Source organism: Peromyscus leucopus, chromosome 16_21, assembly GCF_004664715.2.
Source record: "Peromyscus leucopus breed LL Stock chromosome 16_21, UCI_PerLeu_2.1, whole genome shotgun sequence".
Classification (NCBI taxonomy): domain Eukaryota; kingdom Metazoa; phylum Chordata; class Mammalia; order Rodentia; family Cricetidae; genus Peromyscus; species Peromyscus leucopus.
The window spans coordinates 11,828,517-11,852,300 of NC_051084.1; the positions used below are offsets into that span (position 1 = coordinate 11,828,517).

A 23,784-nucleotide genomic window follows, 5' to 3' on the forward strand; every position below is an offset into this window, starting at 1 on the left:
GCTCCCAGGGGACCCAGAGGTTCTGGAAGGGTTAGGGACAGGGCTGTCGGAGAGTCATAGAGAGTAGGGTGCTGGAGCCCAGCAGTTTCGTAGTATTTAAGTGTGAGGCAGTTTTGCCCCTCACAGAGTGGCACTGCATGGTACAGCTTACTCTGCCACTCTGGAGAAGCTCCAAGAACAGTTAGACTAGGGTGTGAGAGGGAAGTAAAGGCCCTTCTTTTTTTTTTTTTTTTTTTTTTTTTTTTTTTTTTTTTTTTTTTTTTTTTTTTTTTTTTTTTTTTTTTTTGGTTTTTCGAGACAGGGTTTCTCTGTGTAGCTTTGTGCCTTTCCTGGAACTCACTTGGTAGCCCAGGCTGGCCTCGAACTCACAGAGATCCGCCTGGCTCTGCCTCCCGAGTGCTGGGATTAAAGGCGTGCGCCACCACCGCCCGGCGTAAAGGCCCTTCTTCTGGCCTGGACTCTTGGGGTTTTTGTTTGCCTGTTCGGCTGGTTGATTAGTTGGTTTTTTGAGGAAGGGTTTCTCTCTGTAGGCTGTCCTTGAGCTCACAGATATCTGCCTGCCTCTGTCTCTGAGTGCAGGGATTAAAGGCTACCACTGCCCAGCTTAACTCTTGGTTTTGATCCCAGGTGGCCATGACTATAGGCCATCCCAGGCAGAGGTTTCAGACTGTAAAAAGCCTAACTGAAGCTGGGTGGTGGTGGTGGCGGCGACGGCAGTGGCGGCGGCGGCGGCGCACGCCTTTAGTCCCAGCACTCGGGAGGCAGAGCCAGGTGGATCTCTGTGAGTTCGAGGCCAGCCTGGTCTACAGAGTGAGTTCCAGGACAGGCACAAAAACTACACAGAGAAACCCTGTCTCAAAAAAAAAAAAAAAGTAATTGATTTAAGAAGGTGGCTTTCTCAAGTGTAAATGACATTTGCAACCAACGTATTAGAGTCACCTGGTAAGCTTTCTAAACTGTCCCCTACCTTAGTGATTTGGAGCCGTTTATGAGCTGAGCTGCTTCCCGTGCCTTCCCTTTAGGAGGACAGAATTATCTTACTGGTGCCTGCCCTTGCCCTGAGCCCAGCATCTGGGGAGGCCTGCCACTCACATAGTCTAAACATGGAGTTACCTCTACTTGGGAAGGCTCAGAGTGAAGAGATTGGCGCGTTTTATTGTGGGTTGGGGACATGATGGAGAAGCCACATGGGACATCAGAAGGCTACGTGACCATTGTGACTCCTTGTAACTTTCATATGGCAGTCCGAATGTCATCTGAATTCCACTCCTTGACTCGTGACAGTGACAGAGCGTCCCCCAGAGGGTTCAAGAGAAAGTCACAGAGGTTCATATGGGGAGATCTGGGCTATGGTTGGGAGCCAAGTTCCAGTAGGGCGGACTTGTCTGGGAACCCCAGAGTTAATGCACTTGGTCTGAGTTCCCTACATCTGCAAACCCCTTTTCTGCCTGCTGTGTGCCCTCCCAAGGCAGAGCTGAGGACAGGTGAGAAAGCGCTGACGTCAGGTGAGAAGTGTGATCCTCCAGTCCCCTAACTATTGACTGAGGCAGCTTTCTCAAGCATGCATGGCATTTGCCGCATGCATGGCGTTTGCCGCACACACAATTAGGCTCACTTTGTCAGCTCTTCATAGGACATCCGTCCTCCCTTTGTGGTTGGCCTTCGTTTGGTCTGGAGTGTAACTTGGGCTTAAAATTCTTCCTTCCTTCCTTCTTTTCTTTCTTTCTTTTACTTTTTAATGATTTTTATTTTTATGTGCATTCATGTTTTGTGTGCATCTATGTCTGCATGAGGGTATTGGGTCCCCTGGAGGTAGTTTGTGAGCTGCCATGTGGGTGCTGGGAATTGAACCTGGGTCCACTGAGCCATCTCTCCAGTTGATTCTAACACACAGCGAGGATTGAGAACTTTTAAGTGTGAACAGAGCTTACCCCTCCTTTAACTTTTGCTTTGATCTAAGGCCTAAAAGGTGTCAAAGCCATGGAATAGTTCATGCTTTTGGTCCTTGCTTATCAGAGTCAGTATCTGGCTTGTAGGAGCAGACTGTTGCTAGAATGTTCAAGCAGGTTCTCTTTTTCTCTAACAGATGATTCCAAATTACCTGCTCCACCAACCCTGGAGCCTACTGGGCCTGCACCATCCTTGTCTGAACAGGAATCCCCCCCAGACCCCCCCACCCTGAAACCTATCAGTGACAGCAAGCCTTCAAGCCGGTCCCTAAAGTCCCGGAAGGTGGAAGATGATGAGCTCTTGGAGAAACCAGCCCTGCAGCTGGGGAGCGAGCCCTTGCGATGCTTGCTCAGTGACAATGGCATTGACAGACTGTCTCCCGTGAACCCTGACAGCCCTCCTGGTACCCCTCTCAGTGGGGTGGGCCGCCGCACATCAGTCCTCTTCAAGAAGGCCAAGAATGGGGTTAAGCTGCCGAGGAGTCCGGACGGCACCCTGGAGAATGGCGAGGACCACAGTGCAGTGGGCTCCCCTGCTTCTCCAGCCAGCACGGAAGACGAGCACTGTTCCAGGAAGCGGCCAAGGAGCAGGGGCTGTAGTGACAGTGAAGGGGCCAGGTCCCCTCAGCAGGAGGAAGAGCCAGGTGATCCTGCCTGTGACTTCTTTTCCCACCCGCTTCCCTGCTCCGCCCCACCAGGGGGCTCCTCCTCCTCCTCCTCCTCCTCCTCTTCCCGTCCGCCATCTCCGGTGGCCTCTGTGAGAAAACAGGCTTAGAGCAGTTGTTTTCAGAGGGCCAGATTGTCTAGGGGACGATCACCGGCCTTAGGGGAATGTAAGATTTCACGTGGTAAAATGGTTTTTACCTTCACTTCAGTGTGCTCTCTTGGGATATTTTTATCAGACACTGTCTTAGGCACTGGAGGGAAATTAGTGAACAAAACATGAAAATCTCTTCCAGAAGAAATAGACTAAAGGCAAATGAGAGCTCTTCTTGTATTAGAGACTTTGTAAAAAACACACGTCAATCCATCAGAGGAGAGGGCAGAGAGTGCTAGGGGCATGAGACAAGCAGCCAGGGAAGGGGACATTTGAAAACGATTTGAAGGAGTGAAGAGGGCAGACTGTTCTGAGGACAGATGAAATGTCTTGGAGGGTGGGAACACACGTGCGTGTCCAGAGCAGCAAAGGAGCCAGCTGCAGCAGAGGTGGGTGGGGGAGGAGGTGGCAGAGCGGGTCATAGTCACTGGAGTCCTGACCGCGTGCCCAGCGCGGGCAAGCTGGTCCCCGGTGGGAGAGGGTCATACGGCAGGGCCAGTTCAGCTCCACGAGAGTCCCGGTCCAGGAGAAAGTAGAGAGGTCCTCTGAGTCACTGAGAGATCAGAGCCCAAAGCGAGGGGTCGGGCGTGGGGTAACACTGCCAGAGCTATTCAGAGAACTTGACCTGGGGTTGAGATTTGTCTTCAGGGGGCACCCGAGCCGGCCCTGAGGGTGAAGGTAGCTGGTGGGAAGGGCCCAGGGCCTGCCTTCAGAGCATGTGACAAGGAGGAAGACATTCTCTCTAGGACAGTTCAGTGGGTGTTCACTGCAGCCTCGGGAACCAAGGCGCGGGTGCGGGCCTTAAGTGCCAGGCAGGTGAGTTGGGTCCTGGCGGGGTGGGACAGCCGCTCTCCGCTTTGACTCCTCCTGTCTCTCACCCTTTGTGTGGTATCTCTGGACTGTGGGCCAGCACTTGCTTTTCCTCTCTTCCCTTCCCGTCGGCCACACTTCTCCGTAGTAGGCTAGACGTTTAGGCTATTAGGGCCCTGACTTCCTATTGGCTCTGTGGCCTGGAGGGAAGTTCCCTCAGAGCCTGTTTGTGGCTTACTGATGTGGGGCTGGTGGTCCCTCCCCGCCGGCTAAGGTGGGAGCAGATTTGGACACAGCAGATAGCAGCCTGCAGGAGCCATTTTTGTCGTCCTTCCAGCTCTGTGTCTCGGCCAGACGGCACGGAGAACAGTGCACTAAAAATGAAAGCCTCTGCTAGTCCCTACGTGAGGCCCATCAACCTGGAGCCCCACTGTTTGGGGATATGATAAGTCAGCTTTCCCTTCCTAGCCCCCACATGCTGGCACTCAGGAACACTTCTGTACACAACCGTAGTTGGAGCTCAGAAAGCAGGCGCTGAACCTTTATAGGCCAGGCACAGTGGGGTTCTGTGACACACATTGAGGTCATCATACTAGAGGGAGGGCCAGGTTAGGAGATCCACATCTTGGCTCAGGCACCTGCTCTCACAAGTGTGGCTGGCCTCACAATTTTCTAGCCGAGGTGTCTGTCACAGCTCCCAAATCGGGCCGATCCATTTTCAGTCTCTGTTCAACGGTCAGAGGCACAGAACTCTGGAGTTAGGGCTCAATAGGTCAAAAAGAAAGGAAGCCTTCATGGTTAGGTGACCCTGGGATGATGAAAAAGCCCTCTCTACCCGAGGCACCTTGCTGCAAAAGGAGTCATACCAACAGCATCCTCTGCTACACAAAAAGCAAGGGCCAAGCTCAGCCTGGAGTCATGGCCCTGATGCTCCATTCTGCGGTGATCTGGGCTGCCCTGGCCCTTCAACTCCCTTCGGCTCTCCTCAGCTCTGAGATAATCTCCGGGTGTGGTGGACACTGAGCCCTTATCCTGCCTTAGCTTCTGCCGTCGCACCCGAAGAAGGAAGCTCCTGCTGCCAGCGGGGATGGGGAGGGCTTGGGAGTGCTTATCAGCAGAGCCCGGTGGCTCCGTGGGGCACAGGAACTCCCTGATCATTGAGGTTCAACACTAGAGCAGATCCAGGGACTTGTGAGCTTGCCTGGGTGGGCAAGTCTTAGGTTTTTCCTCAGTAGTCAGGTGTGTGCTGCTCAGGTAATACAGTCTGCTCACTGCCACTGAAGATGCATTCCTTGCAGGGGCGGCACAGCCTCCCACCCACTCCAGTCCTCTGAGGCATGTGTCAGGGAAGGGGCTTCTGCACTCAGGGCTTACTCTGTGTGTCCTTGGCAGGCGTGACTAACGGCTTCGGAAAACACACGGAAAGCGGGTCTGACTCGGAATGTAGTTTGGGTCTCAGTGGAGGACTGGCGTTGGAAGCTGGCAGGTAAGGATGCTTACCCACAAAGCTCGGGCAGCCCCGAGACCACCTTTTCCTTACCTCCCCATGCAGTGACAGGTGGGGCTCCATTCTTACTTGGTTCTCGAGACCGCTGCCGTTTCCTCAGGCTCTGGTTTGGAACCGGGAGCCCTGAGGAAAAGGGGCTGACCCTTGATTCTAGATCTGCTCTAAGAGAGAGTGGTGTTGATAGGTCAGTGGGACTCAACCTCCTGGGGCTTCGTGAAGTTACCGTTGGAGACTCACGTGCCCGGGTGCACACACCCCTGGATAACTCGGCTCCTTGCCGACGTGGTTTTGACTAAGCCTCTTAGGGTTTCATAGGGTTGGCCTCTGGTTTGTTTTGGCTTTTGTTCTGCGGTGCTGAGGGTTGAACCCAGGACCTCACACATGCAAGGCAGGCATGCTACCAGTAAGTTACAGCCCAAGCCTCTTTCGGCCTGGTTTCGTCTCTTGATGTGGGATCTTGCTGTGTAGTTCGATTGCCTCGGTCTCCCAGGTGCTGAGACTGCGGGCATATATCATTGTCTGGATTTAACCCTTGGTTTTTTTGAAATAGGGCCGAACTAAACAGCTCGAGGTGGCCTCCAGCCCTCAATCTTTGAACCCCCACTTCCCGGGTGCTGGGCTAGCAGGCATTTCCCAGCTACACCCAGTGCCTCTTCAGGGATATTGTATAGGGATGACCGAGCATGAAATTTTAAAGGCCCCTTTTTCAGAGGCTCCAGGTTGCCCGTCATTGTTGAGATGGGATGGGCTTCTGTTGTTTTTAACCCGAAGGAAGGAGTTCTCAGCCCAGAACCTTTCTCCCAAGTCTAAGAGTTTTCTGAGCTCATGGCCCAGTGTTTTCTGCTCTCCAAGACTTTGGGTAGAGTGGGGTGCTTGGATGAGAGGACCTTGGTGCCACAGGGAGAGGTGATTGCTGAGAGAATCCTTGGTTTAGGAAGGCCCTTAAAGGCTGTTCTGTGTCTGAAGGCTTCCGAGCGGTCTTTACTGGCGTGTGTGCTCTTGACACTTGCTTACCTGCTGAGCTCCCAGGTGGAGTTGTGTGGGCCTCCAGTTACACTGGCTTCCTGCCTTAATTCCTTCGAGTTTCCTCCCCATGAAACCTCAAAATTGCCCATGCTCGCACCCTGTCTGTCAAAGACTCCAAAGAGAGAGTTGATGGGAATAGAGAGACAGTTTACCAGGGCTTAAAGAAGATAGATTTCAAGATGTTAGAAAATGCTTCTTGCTTGCTCTCAGGTTGGAGTTCCTGGCTTCCTTCAAAGATAGATACTTAAGCCAGGCCTGGTGGCCCATACCTGTAACCCTGACCCTTCGGCCACTGAGATAAGAGAATCATGAGCTCAAGACCAGCCGGGGCTGTATAGCAAAGTCCTGCTTAAAAAAACAAAAAAACACTAAAGCTAAGCAAATATGTAGTACTTGGAAGTTCAGTTTCCTGGAGGTGGTAGGAGTGAGGTCAGCCATCGCCTCCCTTCCAGTCCTTGGCTGAGGTGGAAAGGGTACTGTTCTCCCTCACAAAAGACACGCTACCCAACTGTGAGTCACAAGAAGTAGGCCAGGCTAGCCTGCTGGTTCAGGTGATGCTTGCCTTTGTGATGTGAGTTCAGTCCCCAGGATCACACAGTAGAAATAGAGAGCCAGCCACACAGGCTGCCCTCTGGCCTCCCCACACATGAGTGTGTGCCAGCAGCCCCCACACACATTTAAAAAAAATGAAAGTAAGTAAAATTGGAGGTCCAAGGGTTCTGACTCCAGTGTTCTCTCCATCCCAGTCCCCCTCCTCTCCAGTCTCCTAGGAAGAATATAAAGGAAGCTTTTGTCTGCTGGACAGAAGCATGTTACCTTTTTCTTGTTCTGGTCTGTTGTTGGAGACAGGGTCTCTCATCTTAGCTCTGCCTGTCCTGGGACTCACAGAGATCCGCCTGCCTCCGCCTCCCGAGGGCTGGGATTAAAGGGGTGCACTGGTCACCCACCCACCCGCAGCCCATCTTGCCCATTTGCTCCATCCACGGTTGGTCTTTTCCCGTGGTCTTCTGAGCGCCTTTCCATTCATTCTTGCACTCCCTGACAGTCTCATGTACTCAGACTGGGAGTGCACCGTGACTGAGGCTGGCCCTTGGACTCCTCACCCCCCTCGCTCCACCTCCTGAGTGCTAGAATGACATTCGGGCCCCACCAAGCCCAGCTGCTCCTCCTCTGTGGGTCATTCCTCCAAGTGCTGGTAATCCAACACCTATGGTGTGAGTCATGTTGTTGAGGTACATGTCAGTTCCTAGAGTTTATCTTGTAGAGGAGGTAGGTGGAAATTATACGTACGTCACTGTAGACTGGCTGTACCGCGTTGGCCTGGGTCTGCAAAGCAAGCCTCAGTGCGGCTGCAGCAGCCTAGTTTCCCAGGCCTTCCCTGCCCGTACTGGCATTCTGTGGTATGACAGTAGTGGTCTGTGATACTAGACCTGAAAACACAAAGCCATTCCCAGAGTAGTGTGTGTGTGTGTGTGTGTGTGTGTGTGTGTGTGTGTGTGTGTGTGTGTGTGGACTTGTGGACTTGTGGATTTTCCACAGCACCACTTGGGCAGTCACTGGTCAGCATCACAGAGGTGATGAGACAAGCTGGCCTTGCCTTTCCTCATCTCTTAGCTGCCTTGCCCTGCTTTTTCTCCTGTGTCCTAAGAGATCTCCAGGTTCAGGGTGTGAACTTAGAGAGACTTGTAGTGACATCACCAACGTTTCCATCTCCATGTCAGCCTCTCAGGTCCGTAGGCAGGTTTTGCAGGGTGAGTGCACTGGATCCTCCGCATGAATTGGGTATTGCTGGTATTGTTTCCCAAACAGGTGCCAGCTTCGTTTACTGCGGGATTGGGAGTCATGGTTTTGGTTCAGCTGAGTTTCCTTAGCATCACCTCAGCTCTGACCCAGTGAAACTGAGGAACACACTAAAGCCCCTCCCACCCTTGCTGCATTTTATCCCAGGGTCTTCTAAGCATTTGGGCTTTTTTGTAAGACTTGACTGATCTCTTAACCATTTTTCTAGTTGAAAAATTATAGAACACCAATATTTTTATGTATTTTTGAGACCGAGTCTTACTATGTAGCTCATCTACTTTGAAACTCACTCTGTAGCCTCAAAAATCACAGCGCTCCATCTTCTGCCTCCCTAGTACTGGGATTAAAAGTATGTGACGCCAGACCCCAGCAGTAAGGTTTTTTAAAGTTTGATGGAGGTGGGGGTTCCCTGCCACATAATTCTTGCCCAGAAGCTCTCCGCTCTAGATTGAGCATTAAAACTGCATGAAGAGCTATTTTAAAATCCCAGTGCCTGGGTGGCCTTGGTTCAGCTTTGGTTATCACTTCTTTTCCTCGTCTCATGTACTGCTCTGTAGACCAGGCTGGCCTCAGACTCAGAGATCTGCCTCCCGAGTGCTGGGATTAAAGGCGTGCGCCACCATGCCCAGCATTTAACTTCCTTTTTAAAAGTATTTTATTATAGGGTGGTGGCGGTGGTGGTGGTGGTGGTGGTCATGGCGCTCGCCTTTAATCCCAACACTGGGGAGGCAGAGGCAGGTGGATCTCTGAGTTCAAGGCCAGCCCAGTCTATAGAATGAGTTCCAGGTCAGGCACCAAAGCTACACAGAGAGACCCGGTCTCGAAAACCAAACAAACGAAAGGAACCCCGAAAGTATTTCATTGCATTTATGTGTATGTTTACGTGTGCTGCTGTGTAGAGGTCAGAGGACAGCTGTAGAGGTTGCTGGGTGCCCTTCCACCATGTGGGCCTGGGGACTCAACCCCACTAACCCGTCTCACCCACCAGACTTCACCTCTCCACTGTAGCCTTGTTTAAAGAAAGAAATTGCTCTCCTTTTTAGTTGGTAAAAAGAAAAAAAAAATCCTACCCAAGAAAGACTTTCACACACAAACCATTTGAAGTGAGAAGTGGGTTTCTTTCTCTTTTTCAATTTAAAAATGTCTCTGCTAATTCTGGAGAGAAGAGGTGCCTGTTATAGCACAGTTAGAAAAGAGGCTGAGTTTTTGGACCTCAGAAATAAATTAGTTTCTGAAGATGAAGCGTGTGGAACACAGAGTGCAGATTTGGACAGGTGAGGGGGCCTCCTTGTGGCCGGACTGTCCCTGAGAGGCTGAGTTAAGACCGGGTGATGATGGCCTTCTCTCTGCGTTGGTGTTCTTACGGTTTGGGGTTTTTGAGACAGGGTCTCATGGTGTAGACCAGGCTGGCCTGGAACTCACAGAGATCCACCTGCCTCTGCCTCTGGGATTAAAGGCGTGCGCCACCATTCCCAGCCCCACGGCCTTCCGTCTGAATGAAGTGCTCCCCTGTGTAGGGGAGGCCGTCCCTCCTCGAGGATGGACTGGGTTTCTGGTCACACGTCGAGGAGACGGAGCCACTGACTTTCCCTTGGTAGCACCACGCCTTTAGAGATGGGAAAGCAGGAGTGGACTTGTTTCCAACTAGCTGCTCACGTCAACCCTCTTCTGTGTGCAGTGGTCTGACACCTCCCAAACGCAGCCGGGGGAAGCCAGCCCTGTCGCGAGTGCCCTTCCTGGACGGTGTGAATGGAGACTCGGACCACAGTGGCTCAGGTGAGGAGGACTGTGGAGGCAGAGCTGGGGCAACGCTCTGAGGAGCGAGCAGTGGACAGGCTGCCATACTGCAGGGCCCACACGCCGGCTGTCAGTCTGTGAGGGGCCCCCACCCAGACACTGGCTAGAGAGCTGGCCTGCACTCCTGGGCCACCAGCACTTTCTTTAAACTACCTTCAGTTTGTGTTGTATTTTGAGTTTATATTGTTGTGACGATGACCGTGACCAAAAGCCACTTGAGAGGAAGGCTTTCTTCTCCGTACAGCTTGTGGTCCATCCCGAAGGGCAGTCGGCCAGACCTGAAGCAGAGGCCATTGAGGAACTCTGGGTCCTGGCTTGCTCTCCAAGATTTGTTAGCCCACTTTCTTACACAGCCCCGTGCCACATGCCCAGGGGTGGCATCAGCCATGGTGGGCTGTATCTTCCCATATCAATCTCTGATCAAGAAAATGTGCCACCAACCTTGCCCACGGGCCAGTGTAATAGAAGCATTTTCTCAGTTGAGATTCCCTCTTCCCAGATGACCCTCGCCTGTGTCTAAGTTAAACAAAAACAAGAACCTCAAAACAAAAACAAACTAGCCAGCACAATTTGAGTAGTTAACACGTGCCTAGGTAACAGAAATCCAGAAGGCTCTTAGGAAAGCCTGCCTGCATTCCTCTCTGGAACATCCGCTGCTAGCTTTTGTTGTGGTTGTTTTCAGAGCGATTTAATGTATATCCAAGCCGAAACCTGTGTGTGTGTTGGAGAGAGGTGTCGAGGGCCCGCCATTCCTTCTTTGTAGTTCCTAGTGTACCCTGGGAACCCTTGGCTTTCTCCGCTCCCCAGTGGCCTGTTGTATGGGAGGACTCTCCATTGGCTTCACTGCAGCCCTCCAAAGACAGACAGACATTTAAAGTGTCTTCATCGTCAGGGCTGCGATGAGCAGCCTACGTGTGCGGAGGTCACTTCATCCTTGGAACTGTGAGGTTGGAGGGAGGCTGTATTTATAGTTTCGGTTGGTGCTACCTGGCTGTGATCTCTAGAGTCGTCAGTGAGAACATGTGTCACTCAAGCCTCTAGCTTGTAGATCGTGCCTGTTTAGCCTAATTGAAATGAGGACAAGGCAGGGGTAATGGGGTGAGGCTGGGGGTGGTTCCCAGCCGGAGCGGGTCCAGAGCAGCCTGCTTCTGAACGTGGTTGTCGGTCACATGCGCCCTGGATGGCCTGTTTCCCTCTGGCGCGCAGGGCTGTTCCCCTGGTCCAGCCTCTCCCTTCTGCCATAGTGTCGCCCCTTTCCCAGTGTGTGTTGACGGGTGCATGCCTTTGAGTTCGTTACTTTGTGACTGTTTGCACTCAGATGACAGGTCTGTGTCCAGGTGAATTTGTACATCTAAGCTTGAAGCTAGGAAGTGGATCTGACACACTTTGTGCTTCTGGTGGTGACATTTTTTTCTTACTTTTTAAACCCCCATACTAGAAACGATGCCAAAGGATATTTAAAAAGACTTGCACTCGCATAGCTTCGCCATCGGAACACAGCTGTCTCCACCCCTGTGCTGCTTCCGTTTCTCTTAGGCACATTTGAACAAGTGCAGATCCCATACGCACACTTCTGTACTCACCAGGTTTTGCTCGGGTATTTTTTTCCTTGTTGGCTCATGATCTTTCTGTGCTGTTGAGTTACTGGAACCATCTATCTTAACAACCAGTGCTTTGCGATTGGCTTGTGTGTTCTAGTGGACATGGGATTAACTCCAGCTTTCAACATACACAATATAATAAATGCACATTTTTGCCCAAAATCCTTTTGTTACCTTTCTTATAATAAATTGCCAAAGAGGAAGTCTACTGGAGCAGATGGTTCATACATTTATTTTAATGCTCCTGGCACATTGCACATGATTGCCTTCCAAAGGGCTGGACTGGTCTGCGGTTTCTCTGGTGCGTGGCTGCACTGGTTTCCCCTCAGCCTTCCTCAGTGTTAGGTTTTCTCTGTTCTCTGTTAATGTTCTTCACTCACTGCTGTCAAAACAGCACCTTTCTTCTCTATCTTAGTTAGGAATTATACATCGCTCCTCTCAGATTTGACCCCTTTCCTTAGCCAGGTGAACGGTCACCTAGGGTCACCAAAGACCTGCCAACCTGCTTGGCTGGCTTTGTTGGTTTGTGGTGCAGCCAGGTGCTTGGATGGCCCGCTGTGGCCTGGTCAGGAAGATGTTGAGCAGATGCTTCTGTTGGGGTGTTCCTCTTGGCACTTTTACCCTCTGAAGCCCCCATGAGAACGGCTCCCCGCTCGGGTGCAGACAGCATCGCGTCTGCTCAAGCTGGGGTCTGGCCCTTCTCCTAAGAGGCCCTGGAGAGGAAGCCCTGTATTTTGTCAGGGAAGCAGGTCCAGAACTCAGGTTCAGAGGTTGGCAAACTATAGCTGCCTGCTTTTATGTGGCCCATGAGCTAAGAATTGTTTTACATCTTAAGTTATGAAAAGGATGGTATTTTATAACATGAAAGTTGTATGAAATTCAGATTTCAGTGTCAGAAACACTAGTTTTATTGGTGAGTAGAGATACTCATTCATTTGGACTCTGTTTCCCTGCTACAGCTGCAGAGACCACGTGGCTCCTAAAAGGATGAAACGTTTACTCTGGCCATTTAGGGGGTTAGTTTGCTGACACCTGACCCAGTCAAGAACTCCTAAGGAAAGGGCGAGAAAAAGGAAGGGTGGCGTGGTGGTGCTGGCTCAGTCCTGGGCTGCCCCCGTTAGATGGAAGCCACAGGCAGACTTTGGGGCATCATGCCAAGTCCCCTTTGGGCTCTGTCTCCTCCCCTCCCCCACCCCCAGGCAGAAGCCTCCTGATGCCCTTTGAAGACCGCGGAGACCTGGAGCCCCTGGAGCTGGTGTGGGCCAAGTGCCGAGGCTACCCCTCCTACCCTGCCTTGGTGAGTCTGCCCCAGACGACACCCTTCTGCCCCCTCTTCCCCCGGTGGCTCTGGCCCCTGCCTTGCCTTGGGGGACTATCCGATTGGCTCGAGCTGGCAGAGTGTGATGGGAGTCAGGGCACCTTTAGCTGCAGAGGGCTGGGGGCTTTACCATAGCTTTCCCGGGGCAAACCAGCAAGCCTCCCCTCCCCCTCCACACAGACAAAGGCTCCAGGTGTTCAGAAACCAGGTTCTCAGGGCTTCCTTAGCATTGTTCATTTGCTTCTGTGGAGGAGGAACATTGCCTAGTGGAGTTTTAAAATGCTGCTAATAATGCTTAGCTGTGTTAGTAAACATCTGCCATACTAAATCCTTGGATTGCCAGGGGCAGAGTGGTTGATCTTGTTTTGTGGGGAGGAGAGCAGGGTCTGTCAGCCACTGTCAGCCAGCTAATGTTAGCAGCAGGGTCGGAATTGGATTCCAGAGCTCAAAATGGGATGTGAAGCCCTTGTTTTGAGCCACCTGACCTGTCCTCTCGGGACTGCGCTCGGCCCCTCCCCGTGCGTCAGTGTGCACGCGAGGCAGTACCACCTTTACCCTTCCCACACCACAGCTTACCACGGACATGTCCGTCTCACACGATGTCCTCGTTAATGATGACATCATCCCTCAGTTGATCTCACGCACCACGCTTGGACCATTCCCTAGTTCCCCGTTTAGACGTACCTTTTCACTGTTTTCAGTGAACAGCTTAGCTCTTTCTTGGCTCACAATTGTGATTGTTTCTTAGGAGCGCCCACTAGGGCTAACGTCTGTACAGAATTCTGGCACAGGTTGCCAGATTGCCCGGAAGTTAGTTCTGGTTTATACTCCCACTAGTCGTGGCTAACCACTGTTTACCACCGTGGCTGCAGTCTCCTAAGACTGTCCCAGACTGGGAGCTGCAGGCTCTGAAGACAGCACCCCCTGGGGACCTTTGGGTCCTCTAAGAATCATCTGGGAGATTTTAGGGTACACAAAGTCAGCTCCACCCGAGAACACCAGATGAGCCTTCCAGAGACTGGGCTGAGGCACCGTCGTTCTCAGACATTTCTTCGGGTCTGTAGCCCTGGTGGGAACCACCCTCTCACGTGCACAGCTCTGGGCTTTCCCCGGCCCTGCCTCTCTGTGACTCTTGAGCCCAACAGCAGCCTCCTGAGACAAGGCAGGACCCTGTCTCAGTCACGTCATACCACTTCCGGAGCCATATCGGTTCGTTTACCTACTTTGTCTCCCCTCACTACGGCAAGTGTGGAAAATCCACACTGATCCAATAGCTGGAGACACTGAACTGGAAGGCCTATAAAAATGAGACCACAGCTTAGTCATTAAGGAAGTGGTTAATGCTGGCAGGTTTGGAGTGGTTTTGTTTTTGGGTTTTTGTTTTTTGGTTTTTTTGTTTGTTTGTTTTTCGAGACAGGGTTTCTCTGTGTAGCTTTGGAGCCTGTCCTGGATCTCACTCTGTAGACCAAGCTGGCCTTGAACTCAGAGATCCGCCTGCCTCTGCCTCCTGAGTGCTGGAATTAAAGGCGTGCGCCACTGCTGTCCGGCTGGTTTTTTTGTTTTTTTTAATTGCTGTTTGTTTGTTTGTTTGTTTATTTATTTATTTATTATAAACACAGAAGAGGGCACCAGATCTCATTGTAGATGGTTGTGAGCCACCATGTGGGTGCTGGGAATTGAACTCAGGACCTCTGGAAGAGCAGTCAGTGCTCTTAACCTCTGAGCCATCTCTCCAGCCCTATTGCTGTTGTTTTTAAACTTCACAATGCAACAGTGACATCCAAAACGAGTCTTTAGAATATAAACAAACAAAACACTGGGACCTGGTGGCACATGCCATTAATCCCAGCATAGGTAGGTAGATTTCATTGAGTTTGAGGCCAGTCTACAGAGTTCCAGGTCAGCTAGGGTTATAGAGTGAGACCCTGTCTCCCCCCCGCCCCCCAAAAAAGAAACAAACAAAAAAAGAAAGACGACGAAGAAGAAATTCAATCACCACCTGAACACAACCTGTGTTTTTATTTTGGTGCATGCCCTGTGGCTCTTTTCCTGTGCATGTAGATTTTGCATGTTATGCTGTATTTAATCTTCTTAAAATAAATGTGTGGGGGGTGTTTTAGAAAAACAGAAAAGAAGAAAACAATGCAAACCACCTCATTCTAGCATGTTGACTAAATATTTGTATTGTTCCCTTTATCACTGTTCATGTATTACAGTTGTGATCATGTACTACAGCTGTGATGGTATGTGCACTCTGACTGTATGGTATGCTGAGCCTTCCCACGAGCTTCATGTCTGTGCTCTGTAAACCTGCCTCCTGTTCACTGAGTGAATGGACTGTTATCGTCTTGGGGTGTGAAAGCCGTCTTCAGGTGTCCACTCATCCTCCCTGTTCTTGCCCCCAGCAGATCTTAACAATCCATTCTCGATAACCAGCATGTGCAAGTGGAACAGAGTAACCCCACTGTTTCTTGGGTAGTTGAGGAAGCTTAGGGCTGGGTCTGCTTTCCCTTCACATCTTCAGTTCCAGGAAGAATGACAGGCTGGAGGTGGTTTTGACCGCTACATAGCTGGTGGGTGGGCTAGAGATCGGTTGTTCTTAGAGTCTTTACATTTTTTATTTTAGATTTATTCATGTGTATGTATATGAGTATTTTGCTTGTATGTATGTATGTACACCATGTACATGTCTGGTGCCCAGGGAGGTCAGAAAGTGTCAGAGTCTCCTGGAACTCGAGTTCCAGATGGTTGTGAGCCACCCTGTGGTTACCAGGAGCCGAGCTTGGGTCCTCTGGAAGAGCAGCCAGTGCTCCTACTGCTGAGCTGTCTCTCGGTGCCTTAGAGTGAACTCTTAACCAGACCACCTGCATTCAGCTGTTTGTCTTGGGGGACATGGGGTGCTGGCAGGTGCCCAAGAGTGTGAGAGCAGTTTGTTATGAGAGGAGGTCCCCTGGGACAGGGCATAGGAATCAAGATTGCTCTGTCTCTAGAGGGCTGCTTCCTCTGTCAGTTTCCAAGTCTCTCTGGCCTTTGTGCACAGAGAGAAGTTATGAGCCAGCTGCTCTGGATGTGGGGGCTGTGTTGGAGGCTGCCTGGAGCACAGGACTAATGGTCTTTGTGAGTCGAGGTGTAGTGCCATCCTCCTGTGCTGGTGCTTCCCTCTGTCTGCTGCCACCTGTCAGAGATTGAAGTGAGATGGTGTGTGGACAGTTAGGAGCCCTGGGAACAGAAAGTGTTCCACAGACCTGGAGAGCTGCTGTGCTGTGCTGTTCTCCTGCTCACTGGAGAGCTGCTGTGATGTGATGCTCTCCTGCTCACTGGAGAGCTGCTGTGATGTGATGTGATGCTCTCCTGCTCACTGGAGAGCTGCTGTGATGTGATGTGATGCTCTCCTGCTCACTGGAGAGCTGCTGTGATGTGATGTGATGCTCTCCTGCTCACTGGAGAGCTGTGCTGTGCTGTGATGTTCTCCTGCTCACTGGAGAGCTGCTGTGATGTGATGTTCTCCTGCTCACTGGAGAGCTGCTGTGATGTGATGCTCTCCTGCTCACTGGAGAACTGCTGTGCTGTGCTGTGATGCTCTCCTGCTCACTGGAGAGCTGTGCTGTGCTGTTCTCCTGCTCACTGGAGAGCTGTGCTGTGATGCTCTCCTGCTCACTGGAGAGCTGTGCTGTGATGCTCTCCTGCTCACTGGAGAGCTGCTGTGATGTGATGCTCTCCTGCTCACTGGAGAGCTGTGCTGTGATGCTCTCCTGCTCACTGGAGAACTGCTGTGATGTGCTGCTCTCCTGCTCACTGGAGAGCTGTGCTGTGATGCTCTCCTGCTCACTGGAGAACTGCTGTGATGTGATGCTCTCCTGCTCACTGGAGAGCTGTGCTGTGATGCTCTCCTGCTCACTGGAGAACTGCTGTGATGTGATGCTCTCCTGCTCACTGGAGAACTGCTGTGATGTGATATTCTCCTGCTCACTGGAGAGCTGCTGTGATGTTCTGCTCACTGGAGAGCTGTGCTGTGATGTGCTGCTCTCCTGCTCACTGGAGAGCTGTGCTGTGATGTTCTTCTGCTCACTGGAGAGCTGCTGTGATGTTCTTCTGCTCACTGGAGAGCTGCTGTGATGCTCTCCTGCTCACTGGAGAGCTGTGATGTGATGTTCTCCTGCTCACTGGAGAACTGCTGTGATGTTCTCCTGCTCACTGAAGAGCTGTGCTGTGATATGATGCTCTCCTGCTCACTGGAGAGCTGTGCTGTGATGTGATGCTCTCCTGCTCACTGGAGAGCTGTGCTGTGATGTGATGTTCTCCTGCTCACTGGAGAGCTGCTGTGATGCTCTCCTCTCAGGATAAAATGGCTTTGCCCTTCTGGACCTTGCTGCCTAGAAGATTAGTGCTTTGTTTTTCCCTTAAACCCGAGCCTTTCAGCTGTCTTTTTGTCTCTTCTCCAATCTTACCAGAGTTATCTGGCCCCACGCCTGTTGGGAATGTGCATAGCCAGAGGCTGTTACGCAGAATCAAAAGTTGCCCCTCTTGTCAGGCTGAGCTTTCTGCATAGTGAGAGCCTAGGTTCCCGATGGGGCAAGGCCTTCAGTACTGGAGGTGAACTGCAGTTCTTTCCTTTTTCTTTTTTTTTTTTTTTTTTTTCTGGTTTTTCAAGACAGGGTTTCTCTTTGGAGCCTGTCCTGGATCTCACTCTGTAGCCCAGGCTGGCCTCCAACTCACAGAGATCCAGCTGCCTCTGCCTCCCGAGTTCTGGGATTAAAGGCGTGCGCCACCACCGCCCGGCTTGTCGTCATTTTCTAAGACACTCTAAGGAGAGGGCTTGCCTCTCTGGCTTGGGCCTCTGAATTGCCTGCTCAGTCCTACTCAGTCTATCGATCAAGTTCTTTCATTCAGAGGACTGTTTGAACGAGGCTGGGGAGAGGGTAGGACAGTGGACTGGGGGAACAGTCAAGATTTGTATTTTGAGGTGCCCCTCCTCCACCTGGTGGTCTGTAGAACTGAACCCTTGGGTGCTTAGGTTTTCAGTGCCTTGCTGGCTGGTCCTGTAGCTCTCCCACCCTCCCCTGCTCAGAGCCCTGTCTCCTTTTCTGCCTCCAGATCATCGATCCCAAGATGCCCCGGGAGGGCCTCCTGCACAATGGCGTCCCCATCCCTGTCCCTCCCCTGGACGTGCTGAAGCTGGGCGAGCAGAGGCAGGCAGAGGCTGGAGAGAAGCTCTTCCTTGTCCTCTTCTTTGACAACAAGCGCACCTGGTAAGTGGCGCCGCTGCCACAGGACCCTTGCCAGGGTGCAGGCCCCACCCCGCGTGGGCAGGAGGAGGCTTCAGCTGGCCCATGCCGCTGGCCCTTGCCGCTGGCCCATGCCGCTGGCCCATGCGAACGGTTCCTAATGACACCAGCTAGCTAACGGTGCTTAGAGTCAGGGTGGAGTGGTCCTCCCTGGGGAGCTCCTCAAGAGGAGCCTTTCTCCAGGTAAGCCCAGAAAGCCACAGGAGAGAGGCCACAGGAGAGAGGCCACAGCCCCAGGCCGTGGGAAAAGTCCAGCTTCAGCACACTTCGAGCAGAGGCCCCAGCTTTTCTCCGTAGAGCTCGGGAGAGGTGTTGGGAATTGAGGATTTCGGTACCCTTAAGCCAACAGTCACTAAATGCCACCTGTTCCCTGGGACAGGCGTGACCTTGGGTAGGCAGCTCTCAGGGTAGCCAATTACTGGAACCGGGCTAAACTGAACGCTGAGCACAGTCCTCGACAGCTGAGGGAAAGTGTGTCCCGGTCCCGAGGAAGTCTGGGCAGTGTGGTGTCCTCCACGAGGGGCTTGGTGGCCAGTGGCTGACGAGTGCTGTCCCCCTGGCTCTGTGTGAAAAGGAGGCAGAATCGCTGGTCACAGAAACGCCCCAGGGCAAGGCTCAGGCCTGCGGGGTTACCAAGCCTGTCTGCTGGGTAACAGTTGGGGCTCTCCCTGTCTTCCCCTTGATCTTGCTCAACCTGGTAGCTGGGCCCTGAGGAGCCCAGTGGCGTCTCCTGCAGCCGCAGCTCAGCTCTGCTTGTATTTCAGGCAGTGGCTTCCAAGGGACAAAGTCCTGCCTCTGGGTGTGGAGGACACCGTGGACAAACTCAAGATGTTGGAAGGCCGCAAGACCAGCATCCGCAAGTCTGTGCAGGTGGCCTATGACCGTGCGATGATCCACCTGAGCCGAGTACGTGGACCCCACTCCTTCGTCACTTCCAGCTACCTGTAAGAGTGGAGCCGGGCCTGGGTCTGCCTGCTTCGCCTCTCCTCTGCCCCTGAGGCACGAGAAGCCTCTTCTGCCCTTGCCAAGTATCTGGCCGGCAGCTTCTTTCTCCTGGCAGGCCCTGACTGGACTGGGTCTCCAAGGGCAAGGCCCAGTATCGACCAATCATGTGGTTCCCCTGGAGGGCCGCTGTGTGCCAAAAACTCCCACCCGAGGTCCCTGGGGATGTTCCCCTGAAGAACCACTGAGAAGCAGAAACAGCTGAGAGTCTTGGCCAGCCAGGGAGGTGGACCTGGCCCACAGGCAGGAGGTCCTGGGCTGCTTTTCTGGGGCCAATTGCTCCTCCATGCCTCTCCCAGCTAACCATACCTCAGGGCAGGCAAGGTTCTGACACTGATCCCAGAGATGTGCCAGGGTCCCTCGGGAACCCACTGAGCTCCCCTCCCCCACCCCCATCCTCACCCAGCCCAGGCTCTCCTTCCCACATTGCTCTCCTTTCTCCCTCGTGCCAAACTGACAGCAACATCACCAAATTGATCTTTTTCTTTGCCCATGTCCTTCCTGGCCAGCTGCTATGTTAGATAGGTGTCTACAGGCGCCTGAGCCCCAGGTAGACGCTATCCCACTCCTAAGGACCCCTCCCACCCCCACAGACGTCCCCTTGTACTGAGGACATGCCTAGCCCAGCCGCATGTCCATCTGTGGAGGGAGTGGGTTTCCTGCCCTCCCTCCGCCGTGCTGAGGCGTGCTGAGGGTGGGACCCTGCCCGTGCACACGGCCGGATGGGCATTGAAAGCGGCACATGCCCTTCTCGTGGGCTTCTTTCTCTCTTCCTGCAGCAGACATAAGCCTTATTGCATCCCGTCACCTCAGGGGGCATGGGCTGCCCGCCAGCACCTTCCCTCCCCTGGCTCTGCTGCTCCTGCTTCCCAGAGCCTTTTTCTTTCATGCCCTGCCTTCAGCCCCTCCTCCCCTCCCCTCCTCTCCTCCTCCCTCCCCTCCGAAAGGAAGGAAGACAAACTGTGAATGAGGAATGCTGACTGACTAAGCAACGCAACTTTGAGAGGCTTCTGCTCTTGACATTTCTTTTCACCTCTTAAGCACCAAAGCCGCAGGCGGGTTTGCGGACCGCTGATTGCCATGTTGATTTCTACCTTGATGTTATTTTTAATTGTTTTAAATTTTTCATAGGGGAGTTTTGGGCAAAAAAAAAAAAAAAAAGTCCCTAGGGAGATCACTGCCATTTTTACATACTCAAAGTTTTTAAAATTTAAAACCAACTTGTTACACATTTGGGACATGAGCCAGAGTTTAAAAGGGAACCAACAAAGCTCACAGAGAGGGCGGGACTCCGTCCAGTAAACAGCGTGGCAACAGCTGGGACGGGACGGGTGTACATAACTGTAAGATACTGTCGTAAGTTATCCAGGCCTAGACTCTCCATATCGGGATCCTCCATTGTGCAGCCACGCAGCGTGGTCTAGTTAAAGGAGCCGACGTGTCCCCCTCTCCCTAGGTAGTTGGTCAGCTGTGGACTCTGTGACCCTTGTCTAAACCTGTGCTGTACGATCTCGGGGCTTTCTCCCCCCCTCTCTCCCCCTCCCCCCAACACTTTATCTTCTATTTTTCAGTCTCTGAGTCTTTCACTCTGAGTCCCATCTGAGAACTGGTCTTTGAGAACAGGGTGCGGCTCAGATCCTGCTGTGGCATGAGGCCGCGCGCCTCTGTCGCGTCTGCTGTGAAGCACACGATGCTCTATTTATTGTAGAAAGTGACTTTATTTGCCTTCTAGAATTGTTTATAACAGATGGTTATAAGAGAGGTAATAAACAGAAAAGTCTATGCCTGTAAAGAATACGAGAGTTAATTTTACCTACTATAATATGACCTCTTATTTTCTCTCTGAGAAATAAATGTTCTAATGGGCAGTGGTTTGCTGTGCTGTGTTTGGTTTCCTTGGTGGGTGGGGCCTCCTATCCTGACTCCGCCCACTCCTCTGAAGGCAGGGTCAGTGAAAACAGGCTCCTCTGTCCTTTGGATCCCACGGGTGAGTATGAGGGCCAGCTCAGACGGGGAGCTGAGGATGGTCCTGAGGTTGCCACGCCTCCCGTTACCTTCTCTTTGTGCTTTTCGTGCTGGAGAAGCGGCTCCATTGGCATCCTGGCACCCCTTCAGCACGCTCACCAGACTGGAGACCAGAAAGATCAAGCCGCCTTTGCCGTCCCTTCTGTAGTTGAGCAACTGGGGCACGGAGACTGGTACCGGAGAGGAGGAAGGGGCTGGACGAACCGAAGGGACAGTCGCTGGAGGAGGAGGAGGGGTGGGAGGTCGGAGTGGGAGGTCGGGAAGGCAGGGGCTCATTGGCAGGGTCTGCAGGAGCAGTGAGAGGTTCCTCTGGTTCAGCTAGGACATGTGGGCAGGGAATGGGAATCGAGGAGGAGAGGGTTTGGAGCCGAGATGGAAAGAGTTACCTTGTATCCAGGCCTTTTTCTATTTGCCCAGACAGAAGTTAGATAACTCCCATAAAATATCGGGGTCCAGCCAGCCATTAGGTGGCCATTTTTATTGTTATCTAAGGGATATTTAGGCCATTTTTTAGTTGCAGAGGCAGATAAGCTTAGAGATCTGTAAGTAGGGCATTAAGCTGAGAGATTTGAGGGTTTCCAAAAGGCATCCCAGAGGAGATACGGGGCTAAATATCTCAGGCATCCCAGAGATTAAGCGAGGATCAATAATGGCCCAAATTGCTCAGTGTTCCATCGAGCAAAGACCGACGTCTGGGGTGGTAGCCTGAGGACAAGGGTCCCAGAGACGAGAAGTGAATGAAAAGGAGACCTCAGACCGCAGTCGTGAGGAATGGCGGGTGATAGTCAGCAATGAGGGCCGACCCTAGCCATTAAAGACCGTGGACAGGGGTACCCCCAGTTCCGAGGACACCAGAGGGACGCTGGACAATCAGCAGTCATTCCCACGGGTCCAGGGAACTGTTTACGCTGATTGGTACAGGGAAAACTCACCAAAGTAGCCAGTGTGGTGCGAAGCGATCCAGCTGCCTGCTGGGCAGATGGAAAGTGGGCAGTTGCAGACGAACCAGCCTCGGTTCAGGATCCTCTGCCAGGAAGGCCTGTCATGGCACCAATGTTATTTGTCTGTGTTATTTACCGGGTGCGAGAAGACACGAGGTACAGTGGAACCCACTGTAAGAGTTTTTATTAGGGAAGGGAAAGGGTGGAGGTGTCTAGGCCTACCAAAAAGAAAGGCGTAGGGTGGGGGGGGGGGGGAGGTCTATCCTGTCAGGACCCTAAGGGCAGGCCAGTACAGATGCCTAAATGTTAACAAGATCCACTTCCAGCAACTAGGCTACGTGGTACCTTTTCACAGACAGAGGCAGCGTTCCTTACTTTCATATCGCAGTGATAAAATACTCTGACTAAAGAAAGGCCTTATTTCGGCTCACCGTTTCAGAGGGATACCGTCCACTGTGGCAAGATGTGGTGGCAGGGTCAGAAGGCGTCTCATCATCTTGCATCCACACTCAGGCAGAGTGCTGAACAGGAAGTGAGGCCCATAAAGCTTTCCTCGGGGAGACTCCATCACCTCCTAACGGTTCCCTGATGGCTCTGTGGTATGGTTAAGGAGAAGGTTTTCAATTGTAGATGAGGTGGAGAACAGGCAGAGATGTCTGGAAGAGTCCAGAGTAGAGAGAGAAAAGTAGACTGGGCGTGGCCAGCAGACTGGACTTGGCCATGAGGAGAAGGAGCAGAGAGAGAGAGGGGTCAGAAGCCCAGTAGGGTTATAAGGAGAATGACTAGCTGCAGGGAGGGAAGCCCAGGCGCCGGGCAGTTTAGGTAGGGGAGAGGGTGAGAAGGATGTGTAACAGGTACTTGTGATACTGAGGGAGCCTGGGGGCCAGCATGCACTTTGGTGTGCTAATAGACACTGTGGGCAACTATGTGTCCCTTCTGCCTTTTGGAATTTGGAGAAATGGAGTTTCCTTTGGACCTGACGTCGTCGTCGAGCCTGAGAACAAATGTTGAAACACATAGACTGCTGGGGACATTTCACACTGAAACTACGACATGGGCCGCAGGCCAGAGTCCATTCCACATGCAAATGTCAAGGAATGAGTCAACAAATGGCCATATAATTCTTTGCTAGTATGGAAAGTTCCTGTCTCTGCTTTTGGGTAGAACTGCCCTCGTCAAGGACAAGAGTTCACTCACCTTAGGTGGATGTATCACTTTTGAGGCTAAGTCTGGAATTGTTTCAGAAGCAGCTTTACAAGGAGTACCTAAGATAGACCGGCTGCAGCCTGAGTCTCTGTAAATTTTACTAGCAGATCCAGCCGTGAAAACCTCCACCCAGGTCAAAATGCAGAACATTTCCATTGCCTTCCTGGTCCCTACTCTGCTTCACGGGGACTGCCTTTTGGGGAATTCCATGTGCATGGAATCGTGTGCCACGTGCATTTCCGCATCTGGCTTCTCATTCAGCTTTGTGTTTCTTAGTCCGCCCTGTGGCTCATATAGCCATTTGCTCTCTCACTGCTGAGTGGCATTTCATTATATGAACACTGTGTGTTTGTCCATTCTGCTGATGAACAAGGGGCATTTCCAGTTTGGGCACTGGAAATAACTCTGCTAGGAATGCTTTTACTTTTCCCATAGCACAGCCTCACTCTGTGGCCCTGGCTGCCTGAGATCTGCCTGTCTCTGCCTCCCAGGTGCTAGGATTAGGGCGTGTGCTGACATAACTGGCCGTTACACATGTTATTTGATGGGCACAAGTGGTCATTTCCCTTTGCTGTGACCCCAGGGGTGACCTGCTCCATCATGGGCTAGATACAGTTCGACTTTAATAGATTTTGCCATCATCCCTCGAGTCATCCAGTGTGTGCTCCCGCGGTGGTGTGAGTCCACAGCAGCTCCCGGC

General features: G+C 52.2%; 1 protein-coding gene across 4 annotated transcripts in view; it reads left to right on the forward strand.

The window, feature by feature from the left end:
• Brpf3 (bromodomain and PHD finger containing 3) overlaps nt 1-20,699 on the forward strand; it is a 37,918-nt gene extending 17,219 nt beyond the window's left edge. For 2 of the 4 annotated variants that reach the window (XM_028888355.2, XM_028888356.2), the window contains exons 8-13: nt 2,087-2,593; nt 4,969-5,062; nt 9,588-9,685; nt 12,507-12,604; nt 17,720-17,874; nt 18,675-20,699. In XM_028888355.2, the coding sequence (XP_028744188.1) occupies nt 2,087-2,593; nt 4,969-5,062; nt 9,588-9,685; nt 12,507-12,604; nt 17,720-17,874; nt 18,675-18,858 (1,136 nt within the window). In that variant the 3' untranslated portion in view covers nt 18,859-20,699. Of the gene's footprint in view, nt 1-2,086; nt 2,594-4,968; nt 5,063-9,587; nt 9,686-12,506; nt 12,605-17,719; nt 17,875-18,674 lie in introns of those variants that run through there. The other 2 variants (XM_028888358.2, XM_037200166.1) reach the window with 2 other exon arrangements.
• The last annotated feature ends 3,085 nt before the right edge of the window (nt 20,700-23,784 follow it).